Below are 12,878 nucleotides of genomic sequence, written 5' to 3'. Positions count from 1 at the left end.
GCACAGCCAGTGGTTTCTGTTGGGGGCTTTCAAATCACACCACACATGGCCTTACAGTTGAAGCGTGGTTCGGGGCCGATTAGTGGACAGCACTTAGCTGGGGAGGAAGATGTAGAGTCAGAAGATGAAGAGAAGGAGAATGTGAAACTCTTAAGTATAATCTGGAAAGCAATTTGCCCCTGGAGGTGGTAGCAAGATTCCACAGAAAAAATTAAAACTTGTGGCTGATGAAGAAGATGATGGTGATGAAGATGATGATGCTGAAGAAGATGATGATGATTTTGATGATGAGGAAACTGAAGAAAAAGCACCAGTGAAGAAATCTGTGAGATACTCCAGCCAAAAATGCACAAAAATCAAACCAGAATGGAAAAGACTCAAAACCATCAACACCAAGATTAAATAACTAAGTTTGGGTTTTATTTATTTATTTTCCTATTATTTTTCTGCCTTGCATTTAATTAAATTCTATTCGTCCTTTCTAATTCTTTTCTTTTGCTTACTTTCAGTTTAATTTGCTGAGGTTTTTTTCCTAGTTTCTTAAGGTGGAAGTTGGGCCACTAACTTGATATTTTTCCTATTTTCTAATATAAGAATGCTATAGACTGGATAAAGAAAAGGTGGCACATATACACCATGGAATACTATGCAGCCATAAAAAAGAACGAGGTCATGTCCTTTGTAGGGACATGGATGAAGCTGGAAGCCATCATTCTCAGCAAACTAACACAGGAACAGAAAACCAAACACCACACGCTCTCACCCCTAAGTGGGAGTTAAACAATGAGAACACTTGAACACAGGGAAGAGAACATCACACACAGAGGCCTGTCAGGGGGTGGGGGGCAAGGGGAGGGAGAACAATAGGAGTAATGTAATTAATCATTACTTTATTGGAGACATGAGGCATTATTTTATTGGAGATATGAGGCTAACAAATACCTAAGCATGCAGGACTTAAAACCTAGATGACGGGTTGATAGGTGCAGCAAATCACCATGGCACATGTATACCTACATAACAAACCTGCCTGTTCTGCACATGTATCCCAGAACTTAAAGTAAATAATAATAATAATGTTATACATTTCTCTCCATGACTGCTTTGGCTGCATCACAAAATTGTTGATATATTTTCATTTTTATTTAGTTAAAATATTTACTAATTTATCTTATACTTTTTTACTTGACTTATGGGTTATTTCGAAGGATGTTGTTATTTTAAAAAAACATTTGGGGATTTTTCCAGACATCTTACTGTTACTGATTTCTAATATATTTTGTAGTTTTAAAAACTAAATTTATTTATCTTTAAATAATATTTTTTAAATGAGATAAAACATTTATCTTCATATGTACTATTTCTAGTGCTCTTCATTCCTTATGTAGATTAAAATGTCTACGTGGTATGTTTTTTTCTTTCTCTGTTAACATTTTTTGCAGTGGTGGTCTGGAGGCAGAACTCTCAATGTAACCTTTGAGCTCTTTCAGATCAATCCCAACCACGTTTCTCTCTAGAATTATTCTCTATGGACTTCATCAAGATCCCTCTAATCTTGTCAACCTCCAGTTGCGCTTGTTTGCCTCTCCTTGAAACTAAATCTTTCCTTCTAAGACCAGCACAAACCTACCCCCTATAAGAAATCCTCCTCAAATGCCTCTCTGCTTATTGTCAACTCTTATTGTCAAAGTACTTATGGTTTGTTTCACAAATAGGGGTGTCAATTGTATTATTCATTAATGCTTTGCTTACATGTATCTTGTCTTTCCAAACAGACTATGAAACACTTTGAAAGTAAAGAAGTGTTTTGTGCTTCTGCACACAAAGTGGTGTCGTTTCTTTAAATGGACTATTCCTGTGGCACATCAAGACATTACTGTGTCATTTAGCATGATTTATTTTATTGGATATATGAGGCTAACGCATTTAATTAAATAACCTATTTATTTATTTTTAAAACGTGTGTGTTTTATGCTTTCTAGGAACAAATTAGGGGAAATGTCTTTTTTTTTTTTTTTTTTTTCCCGTCTATGTCCCAATTAGTTTGGGTTTCCAAGAAGCAGATCCTGAGACAAGAATTGGAATGCAGACAGTTTGCACAGGAAGTGAAAAAAATTGGCTGGGCACGGCGCCTCACGCGCCTGTAATCCCAGCACTTTGGGAAGCCCGGGCAGGCGGATCACCTGAGGTCAGGAGTTCAAGACCACCCTGGCCAACATGGCAAAACCTCATCTCTACTAAAAATACAAAAATTAGCTGGGCATGGTGGCAGGCACCTGTAATCCCAGCTACTTGGGAGGCTGAGGCAGGAGAATCGCTTGAACCCTGGAGGTGGAGGTTGCAGTGAGCCAAGACTGAGCCATTGCACTCCAGCCTGGGCAAGAGAGAGAGACTTTGCCTCCAGAAAAAAAAAAAAAAAAAAAGTGAAAAAAATCATCAGTTAGAACAAATAAAGGGTGGGTTATCAAGCCAGCTACTATGGTGGGAAGCTGGAGCTTAATCCCACTGGGGAAGCTCTGGAATCCTCAGAGTCAACTAACCCCAAGACCAAGGGAGTTGGTATGGAAACATACCAAATCTTGCCAGCCATTGATTGAAGGTGGCTTCCAAGGTATATTAATTCCACGGCACTTATGGCCTGAATTTCAACAAACAAGTGGGCTTCAGGAACCAGAGAACCAGCAAAGAAATGCATGCACTCGTGGTGAGAAGTTAAGCAGCTGTGTACTGAATTGATTAGGGTGAGGGGATGTGGGCAGGGCGCCAAAAGCACCTGCTACAGTTGGTTTAATTGTATTTCTTTAGAGGATTTTCTTCAACTGTCCTCTACATTAAGGTCTCTAACAAAACCTGGCTACTTTCCTAGAGGCTCCAAAACATCAGGTCTCCAGCTCACTCTTAGTACCAACAGGTGAACGTTACGTCACTTAGACACCTTTATGAGAAACTTTCTAACCAATATGTGATACGCACCCAACGAGGAAAGAGGTACTCTCATACATAGCTGAAGGGAGGGCAAATGTATAACCCCGATGGCAATATCTAACAAAATTATATATGCATCTGCCTTTAATCCAGTGATCCCACTTCTAGAAATCTTCCAAAAGATACACTGCCGCAAATATTAGCCTACACACACATCTGAGGTTATTCACTGTGGCGCTTTTAGGAATAAAAGATTGGAAATTAGCTGAGTGCGGTGGCTCACGCCTGTAATCCCAGCACTTTGGGAGTCTGAGGTGAGCAGATCACAAGCTCAGGAGATCGAGGCCATCCTGGCTAACACGGTGAAACCCCATCTCTACTAAAAATACAAAAAATTAGCCGGGTGTGGTGGCGGGTGCCTGTAGTTCCAGCTACTTGGGAGGCTGAGGCAGGAGAATGGCATGAACCCGGGAGGTGGAGCTTGCAGTGAGCCGAGATCATGCCACTGCACTCTGGCCTGGGCAACAGATCAAGACTCTGTCCCCCCCCCAAAAAAATATATATATATTGGAAATAACCCAGATGGCCATAGGACAGTGGCTGAACAAACTAGTGGATATGCTAAGTGAAATACTATGCAGCTGTAAAAAAGAGAGATAAATATTTACAGTGCAGAAAAGCTATAAAAGTTTGGGAAAGCAACTGGAAAAAATATTAAATATGGATGAAATAGGCCATGTGATAAAAATCACTGTTAATTTTACTTGGTTGAAATAATGGTAATGCAGTTGTGTAGAATGATGTCCTTAATCTTAGGAGGTACCCAGTGAATTTGGGGGTGAAATCTCATGATGTCTACAAATTAGTTTTAAATATTTCAGAAAGGGGGAAACAGAGAGAAAGCAAATGTGGCAAAATGTTATTACATTTTGAATCTAAATAGTGGGTATATGAGTGTCTACTATATTATTCTTTTAATTTTTCTGTTTCAATATTTCAAAATAAAATGTAAAAATCATATAATCAATGGCTCTATTATAAATTATACTGAAAATTAAAATGTATTATTAAAATGATATACCATATATTAAAATTATATACAGATATATCAATTCATATGTATGTATTAAATTATGTATTTAAAAATAAAAAGTACTTTTTAAAGAACATAAGGCATAATCATTTCATTCCATTAAACATAATTTCATACTAAGTCATCTAAACACACTTGTTAATGCTTATGCATGCACATACACACACACACAAATCTCCTTTAATAGTGCCATTTAATATGCATAAGGACCCCCAGCATCTCGTTAGTTGAAAGAACATAACATATTTTGTTTGCCAAAACTCTGAAGGGCAAAGATTTACTAACACTGGCCTTTTTTGGGCAAAATTTCAACCCTCTATTAGAAACACAGGTAAACATGGCCAGAAGTTGTTTTGTTTGTTAAGTATTTGAATTCTTGGAAATGTGGCCATTTGCAGAGGGGAGGAGGCAATGCCCTTGTCCTCACTTTTCCAAAGAGAGAATCTTTCCTTCCTGTCTTTGAAAAAAGTACAGTTTTCAAATCTTGCTTAGTGCTCCCCATTTGCTGACTTGGGGATGGTGCCACTGTGTCCGCACACTCGTGGTTCTCAAGCTTGGCTGCATATTAGAATCATCTGGGGAACTTTGGAACTAGTATTGATGGCTAGGCCCCACCACAGACCAACTGACTCAGAATTTGTGAAGCCATTCATGTAGTATTTATTAAGTGCCTACTGTATGCAAAGGCCACTGTGCACCCCAGTAGTAGGTCAGAGGTTTGGGGGTGATATTCAAATATGACTGTGACTTTGTCATTGTTCTCAAACAGTTTGCAGCCCAGGAGAAAAAAATATATACACAATTTGCCTAATTCAAGGCCTGCCACTAGCATAACTTTGGTGTGAAAAAAGTCAGACAAATTCTTGAGATAAACCGGATCCAATCCAACTACAGGTGTCCTTCTGATCCCTTTCAGAGGTGTGACCTCTCACACAGTAAAACCGTATAAGGATCACAGAATTCTGTTAACTCAAATCCAGTAGGAAAGTAAGAGGGTCAGAAAGAATTCCCTGAAGACATGGAGGATCCAGTTGAAGATTTTTCATGTGTGATGGAAGATTAGACATGGAATCTTGCTGTGTTGTACAGGCTGGTCTCAAACTCCTGGCCTCAAGTAACCCTCCCATCTCAGCCTCCCAAAGCACTGGGATTATAGTTATGAGCCACTGAGCCTTGATGGAAGATTAGGATACACTTAAGGGAGCCAAGGACATGCCAACACCCACGAGGTTCTGAAGGAACAGAGCCCCAGCCAGGTGGCTCCCGTTACAGCAAATAGCTAGGTTATGAAACGTGTTGAATCTGAATACGATCAGCCTCCTCTAACAGACGTGAACCTGGGGCTCAACTTGTTGGCAAGAGTGAATACAATCACCCTGGTAGACCCAGTGATATGGTCATCCTGGCTTGCGAGAACTGATTGGCAAATTTTCAGGGAACCAGTTGTAAAACACGAGCATTCTTAAAAATTAAATGATGGCCGGGCGTGGTGGCTCACACCTGTAATCCCAGCACTTTGGGAGGCCGAGGCAGGCAGATCACGAGGTCAGGAGTTCGAGACCAGCCTGGCCAACATGGTGAAACCCCTTCTCTACTAAAAATACAAAAATAAGCTGGGTGTGGTGATGGGTGCCTGTAGTCCCAGCTACTCGGGAGGCGGAGGCAGGATAATCACTTGAAACCAGAAGGCGGAGGTTGCAGTGAGCCGAGATTGTGCCACTGCATTCCAGCCTGGGCAACAAGAGTGAAACTCCATCTCAAAAAAAAAAAAAAAAAAAAAAAAAAAAAATTAAATGATGTAAATTTGCAATGAATAAATTATATTCAGAATAAAAGCAATAAATACTCAAAATTCATCACTTCCTAATTACATATCTACACGTCCATGTTCAGTGCTACTGGGGTTATTTTTGCTGTTGTATCTGCATGAGGAGAAACATGTCTAACGCTGCGCTATGGTGCATACTCTGTGGTCACACTGGTAGCTTGAAATTGACCATGGGGGGGTCATTAATGCCACTGAAATTGGCAAGTGTTAACAAATCATAGCCTTTCTTTCTTCATGGGTGGAAGCAGGGAGCCTGTTGCTAACATTACACCTGCACCACTGGTATTGATAATCAGAACAAACAAATCTTGATCTATAGGCAACCATGTCTCCTGAGATGGAAACCCCTCCTTTCTTGGGCCAGGTTGTCTCCTTAGTGTGAAAGTTTTTGTTTTGTGTCTCAATCTTGGCAAGGTTTGATCACACCACTACATTTATGAATGTTTTGTGTTAAATTCACGTATAGAATTTTTTTTCTTATTTTTCCTCAATATTTGTTATGAAAATTTTAAACATACACCAAAGTTAAAGAAACTTTATAAAGAACATCTGTATATCCACCAGTTAGATTCTAACATTAAACTATTTTTGTTTGTTTGTTTGTTTTTTGAGACAGAGTCTCGCTCTGTCACTCAGGCTGGAGTGCAGTGGCACAATCATAGCTCCTTACAGTCTCAACTTCCTGGGGTTTAAGTGATCCTCCCACCTCAGCCTCCCAAGTAGCTGGAACTACAGGTGCACACCACCATGCCCAGCTCATTTTTGTATTTTTTTTTTTTTTAGAGAGATGGGATTTTGCCATGTTGCCCAGGCTGGCCTCAAACTCCTGGGCTCCAGCAATCCTCCCACCTCGGCTTCCCAAAGTGCTGGGAATACAGGCCTGAGCCACTGCACCCAGCCTCTAACAAACATTAAACTTTATGTGGTATCATCACATATCTACTCCTCAGTCTATCCCTCATATAGCGGTTTTTTAAATGACTTGCACAATCTATATGAAATTGGTATTATTTAGAAAATACGACATATTAGAGGATCTAATAGGTTAGTATTAAGATTCCAATATGAAATACATCGAAGAGTGCCTGATTTTCAACTTTAAGTTGAAACCGTGATGAAAACAGTATTGACATATTTAGGAAAATTTAAGACTCATCATATAAATTTGATGTATGCGGTGAACTAGAATTATTTAAAAACAAGAAAGATTTTCTTGTTATGACAATTATTTAACATAGTTTAAATGTCTAAAGCATATCAAATGTAATAACGCAGCTTAAAATGTAAAAGGATATGTAAATAACTAGTTTGTGTCAACAAAAATTAATCGGGGACCTCTACGAAAGTAGCTTTACTTACTAGATGTATAAATAGAATAATAAACTATATAAAATAGAGTTGACCTTAATAACTTAACAAAAAGTTAGGTTTTTGGGTTTTGAAAGTCAAATGAAATATTACACACACACACACACACACACACACACACACACACAAACACACACACAAACACACACACATCAATCCAACCAAGTAGCCAATGCAGAAAAGCTACCATCACAGACACCAAAAAAACTCACAGTGTCAAGCAAACTATGATCACAGCCCTAGGACTGAACCAGAGAGGCCAGGGAGGGAGAGAAGTGTTTGTAGGGTCCAGGGAAGATACTCTGAAAAGAAAAGAAATGCAATAATCACAACTATCAAAGGCCTACTGTGTGCCAGGAGGTGGATGAATCACTCCACATTCTTTACCCTCTGAAACATCACAATTAGGCCTGCAAAGTGGATATTTTCAACCCCATCTTACAGATGCCCGCAGAGAGGCTAGGTGGCACGAGTGACATGGATAGTGTTTCTAAAACTGAACTCCTTGCCTTCCCCGTCCCCAAACTTTAAACTATTGTATACAATATCTTTAACGTTTAATGGGAGAATATTTAAATGACTTTAGAAAACTAAAGAATTCCAACTAAATCATGAAATAAAGCCACAATTCAGCCTGGGCAATATGGTGAAACCCTGTCTCTACAAAAAATAACAGATGTGGTGGTGTGCACCTGTAGTCCCAGCTACTCAGGAGGCTGAGGTGGGAGGATCACTTGAGCCTGGAAAGTAGAGGCTATAGTGGGCCATGATCGCGTCACTGCACTCCATCCTGGGGAACAGAGGCAGATTCTATCTCAGGAAAAAAAAAAACACACAATTTGGGGGGTGGCGGAGAGTGGGGGTGTTTTGCAGGTTCAAATTAGGGCACAGAATTAGGTAGCAAAGAGCAGGCACAGTGGCTCACACCTGTAATCCCAATACTTTGGGAGGCCAAGGCAGGTCAGGCCTGAGGTCAGGAGTCTGAGACCAGCCTGGACAACATGGTGAAATCCCATATCTACTAAAGATACAAAAATTAGCCAGGTGTGGTGGCATGTACCTGTAGTCCAAGCTACTCAGGAGGCTGAGGCAGGAGAATTGCTTGAACCTGGGAGGCAGAGGTTGCAGTGAGCTGAGATCATGCCACTACACTCCAGCCTGGATGACAGAGCAAGACTCTGTCTCAGGAAAAAAAAAAAAAAGAATTATGGAGCAAAATATTGAGAACCCAAAGGGCAAGGCCTCTCCCTGTATCCTTCTTCTCAGGGAGGGGCATTTTTAAGTCTCCTCAAGGGTCCAAGCCAGAAGCCTGCGATCTTGTTGTCCTTGACTCTACCCTCTCACAGCCTCCAGCACCAGCCAGGTCCTACCGTCTTGCTCCTTGGCAAACCTATGAGTCCACCCTCCCCCTTCTTCCACCCCATGGGCGCTCTCTTCCTATCTGGCCTGAGTTGCTGCCACAGTTCCTGCCTGTTCTCCCTGCCTTCTGCCTCCAGCATGGCCCCAGTCTCCAGTCTCCATAACTAACCCGTGTGTTGACAGGCTCACCCCTCTCCAATCTGCCAGAGTAAACCTGTCAACACATGAGTTAGTAATGTCCCTCCCCTCCTTCAACATGCAAAGTCCTAAGTCCTTCACCGGGCACAGGAGGCCTTCATCACCTACCTCCCCTGAGGCTTCCACCTTCACCTGTGTCCTCCTCAGGCCCTACCTCACCTGCCCAGCAGCACTCAAAGTGGCCCCAGAGCCCTGTGCGTTCTTTGACTCTAGGAGTGTTTCTCCCTCTTGCTCTCTCTCTTCCTATGGCCATCTCCTTCCCGCCCTGCAGAGCTAGGGCCACTCTTCCTGGCCCCTCGTCTACATGAGTTTCCCCCTCCTCCCTGACCCTGGGCATCTGGCACTTCCCTCCCAGCAACGATCACACTGTCCCTATACCTCACGAGGCTCTGAGCTCCCTGGAGGCAGTCTCCGCGTGCTGTCCCCTGTTTATTCCCAGTGCCTGGTGCAAAAACCTAACCCATCATAGATGTTTCATTACTGTGTGTGGCCTGGCCATCTGAACGAAAGAAACCAAGGTGTGGCCGTAGATATCTGTCTGATCCCCAAACACCTGTTCCTCTGCTTTGTGCAGCCTCTTGCACTACGCTTTGAAGGAAAGTGAGCAGATGTTGGACAAACGGGAGGTCCTCAGGGAGAAGAGCAAGAGCCCAGCGAGAAAGCACGGTGTGGAAGGATCCTGGAAAGAACATACGTGGAGAGAAGTCTGAAGCATGGATTTTTGTTCATCCAAAGAACCTTTCCTGGGAAGCCATGGGGACTTGCGGACCAGTCACCATGGTAGACCCTGGGGATAGGGCAGGAATGCCTGCATAGACCGTGCTGACCGTGTATCAGGTTTTCTCCTAAGAAACTGATGTCTGATGACTAAATCCTCACAGTGTCACATGCAGCAAATATGACCCCTGTGGCATGAATGAGGAAGCAGAGGCCCAAGCTGATGAGGTAATTTGCACCAGGTTCACAGCCAGAAAGAGCAGAGTCTGGATATGAATACACAGATGGTTCCCCTGAGCATGCCACAGAGCTGTGGAAAATCCCAGGGATAAGGGACATTTCGTTTCCCCTTTTGGAGGCTCATTAACATTCTTACTATTTGAAATGGAAATAGGGCTGTCTGACCCTAGACCCTGTGCCATGCCACCCCCTCGAGGCACCAAGTCCTCTGTCACCAGTGGATCTACATTGGGGCGAGAGGGCTAGATAACAAATAGGCAACATGTGAGAATTTCAGGGAGGGGCAGGCGCCATAAAGGGGTCAAAGTTGTGGGTGGTGGGTTGGGGGGATGTGGTAGGAAAGTAACCACACAGGGCACCCTCTGGATTAGGTGATCCTGGAAGATTTCTCTTTGAAGGAGACATTTGGACTGAACCCTGGATGGTGAGAAGGAACCGGCCACAGTGGAGCTTGGACAGGTGCTCCAGGATGGGGAACAGCAAATGCAAATGCCAGGATCAACCCTGGAAGACTGACTTCTCTTAGGATTTTGCAAGTCAGCCTAGTTAGTGGAAGAAATTCCATGGCCGCCATGAGGGTTGCTGCTTTGCAGGACCTTCCTTAGCTTCCCGGGGGAGAGGCGCTGGGAGAAGCCTCTTTGTGTGACCCCTGGAGCCAGCAGGCCACTGGAGTGTCCCGGAGGAGGGTGATTTGGACCCTGGACGCCTCCTCACTGAGCTGAGCAAACTCACGTTTTGCTTGAAGCTGTGGTTCTCGGAGCATTCGGAGTCATCCTGCCAAATATCCGTGGCGTTCTCTATCGTCTGCCAAGTCCCCTGAGCCAAACAGTGTCTGTAGGCCCTTCCTGAGCTCTCTGAAAGTAAACAAAGCTCTGGAGGAAAGGTCAGAACGCACAGCCCGTTCCCCTGAGCATGCCACAGAGCTGTGGAAAATCCCAGGGACAAGGGATTTTCACTTCCCCTTTTGGGGGCTCATTAACATCCTCAATGTTTATTTGGGATGGAAGGAAAAACATGGAAGCTTCTCAATTTTGTAACACACCATGGTCTGCTAATGTCTGCTGTGTTTACCCAAAGTCTCTGGAGTTCGAACAGCCTCCGGTGACTCAGAGATGTTATAAGCCCTCCAAGGTTCAGCCCAGCTGGGAGACACCAGTCTGGGCTCCCGATGCTTGCTAGGTGGGGTATCTCTTCCTGAGGCTCATGCTATGAAGAAGAGAAAGTGGTGGGCACGTGGCTGACAGACTGGGACTGACACCGGATGCACCATCCATGCATGAGTGTGTCCTGGGCCTACCTCTCCTACACCTCTAAGCCTTCCTGCGTTTTCTTTTTTTTTTTGAGACGGAGTCTCCCTCTGTCACCCGGGCTGGAGTGCAGTGGTGCCATCTCAGCTCACTGCAAGCTCCGCCTCCCGGGTTCACGCCATTCTCCTGCCTCAGCCTCCCGAGTAGCTGGGACTACAGGCGCCCGCCATCACACCCGGCTAATTTTTTGCAATTTTAGTAGAGATGGGGTTTCACCGTGTTAGCCAGGATGGTCTCGATCTCCTGACCTCGTGATCTGCCTGCCTCAGCCTCCCAAAGTGCTGGGATTACAGGCTTGAGCCACCGCGCCCGGCTGCCTTCCTGCATTTTCATCAGGAACTGGGGATAATAATTGCTACCAACTCTCCATGATTTGGGAAGGATTTGGGAAGAAATGAAAGGGTGTGTGAAAACGATGAGAAAAATCCCTGTGCCCAGACAGACTGCCATTGTGACTCAGTCACATCTGTCCCAGAAAACTCTCCCAGAAGGTCCTCCCACCTGGAGGATCAGAGGCTAGGCTTGCAAACCAGAAGTCAAAATCTGTTGGTCCTTCCTAGTCCTGGCCCTGCACATCATGGGCCAACAGTAACTATTTGCTGAATTTAATGAATGGACAGCCACAGGGTACAACTCCCTGCTCCCCTGACACCTTTGGCAGGTAGGGTGTCTAACTGACATCTCAAACAACACACTCCAAACCAAACTCTTTTTCTTCTATTCAAAATCTGCTCCACCCACCTATTTTACCACCTCAGTGGATAGCAAACCCATCCTTCCAGTCCCCTGGCCCTAAACCTCAGAGTCACCTTCCCCTTCTGTCTCTCATAGCCCTCCTCAGGTCCTCTAGCTAATCTGTCATCCCTGCCTTCTTCTGTACATGGAATCGGACTGCCACTTTCACTCCTGCTCCCATCCCGTGGAACTATCATCTCTCACTGGGAGATGGGACTCCTCTGACAGTCCTGCCCCTCACATCTGCAGGCAACCCAGCAGTCAGAGCAAGTTTAATAAAATACCAGCCACATAGGCCAGCTGCGGTGGCTCATACCTCTAACCCTAGCAATTTGGGAGGCCAAGGCGGGTGGATCACCTGAGGTCAGGAGTTCGAGACCAGCCTGCCCAGCGTGGTGAAACTCCGTCTCTACTAAAAATACAAAAAAAAAAAAAAATTAGCCGGGTGTGGTGGCACATGCCTGTAATCCCAGCTACACGGGAGGCTGAGGCAGGAGAATCACTTGAACTCGGGAGGCAGAGGTTACAGTGAGCTGAGATCACGCCGCTGCACTCCAGCCCAGGTGACAGAGGGAGACTCTGTCTCCAAAAAAAAAAAAAAAATCAGCCACATCATGTCACACTTCTCTCCAGATCTTCCAAGGGCTTTCTGAGAAAAACTCTTCCGGCCTTTCACAAAGCCCCCTAAGACCTGGCCCATAATTCTCTGCCATAACCTGTTGCTTCTCTCCCCTCTTCACCACAGCCACGTCTGCCTTCTTCTCTTCATGTAACAGGCCAGCCATGGTCCCCGCCTAGAGCCATTGACCTGCTGTGTCCTTCCAGCCTGAACACCCTTCCTCTAAAACCTTTACCTTCTTTACATCTTCACCAAAATGTCACCTTGCCGTCGACGACTTCCTTAACTATTCAGTTTACAGCTGCGATACATCACCCCACTGCAACCTTCCTATCCCTTCCCCATCTTGTTTAACACAGATCACATTCAAACATCGTCTGCACTTATTTATGATGCTTATTGATAACTGTCTGTCTCTCCTGCGAGAATGTGAGCCCCATGAGGAGATCTTACTTGGTTTTTGTCACTAATATATCCCAAACACTTAAA

The 12,878-nt window shown here is 44.2% G+C and overlaps 1 protein-coding gene across 1 annotated transcript in view; it reads right to left on the bottom strand.

Moving 5' to 3' along the window:
- Nucleotides 1–12,878, bottom strand: part of LOC117086705 (glucagon-like peptide 2 receptor) — a 64,444-nt gene that overhangs the window by 32,264 nt on the left and 19,302 nt on the right. Inside the window, exon 4 of the mRNA XM_033216167.1 lies at nucleotides 10,461–10,582. Coding sequence (XP_033072058.1) covers nucleotides 10,461–10,582 — 122 coding nt within the window. The remainder of the gene's footprint in view (nucleotides 1–10,460; nucleotides 10,583–12,878) is intronic.

Source organism: Trachypithecus francoisi, unplaced genomic scaffold, assembly GCF_009764315.1.
Source record: "Trachypithecus francoisi isolate TF-2019V2 unplaced genomic scaffold, Tfra_2.0 Contig00592, whole genome shotgun sequence".
Classification (NCBI taxonomy): Eukaryota; Metazoa; Chordata; class Mammalia; order Primates; family Cercopithecidae; genus Trachypithecus; species Trachypithecus francoisi.
This window is presented reverse-complemented; position numbering and strand designations above follow the sequence as displayed.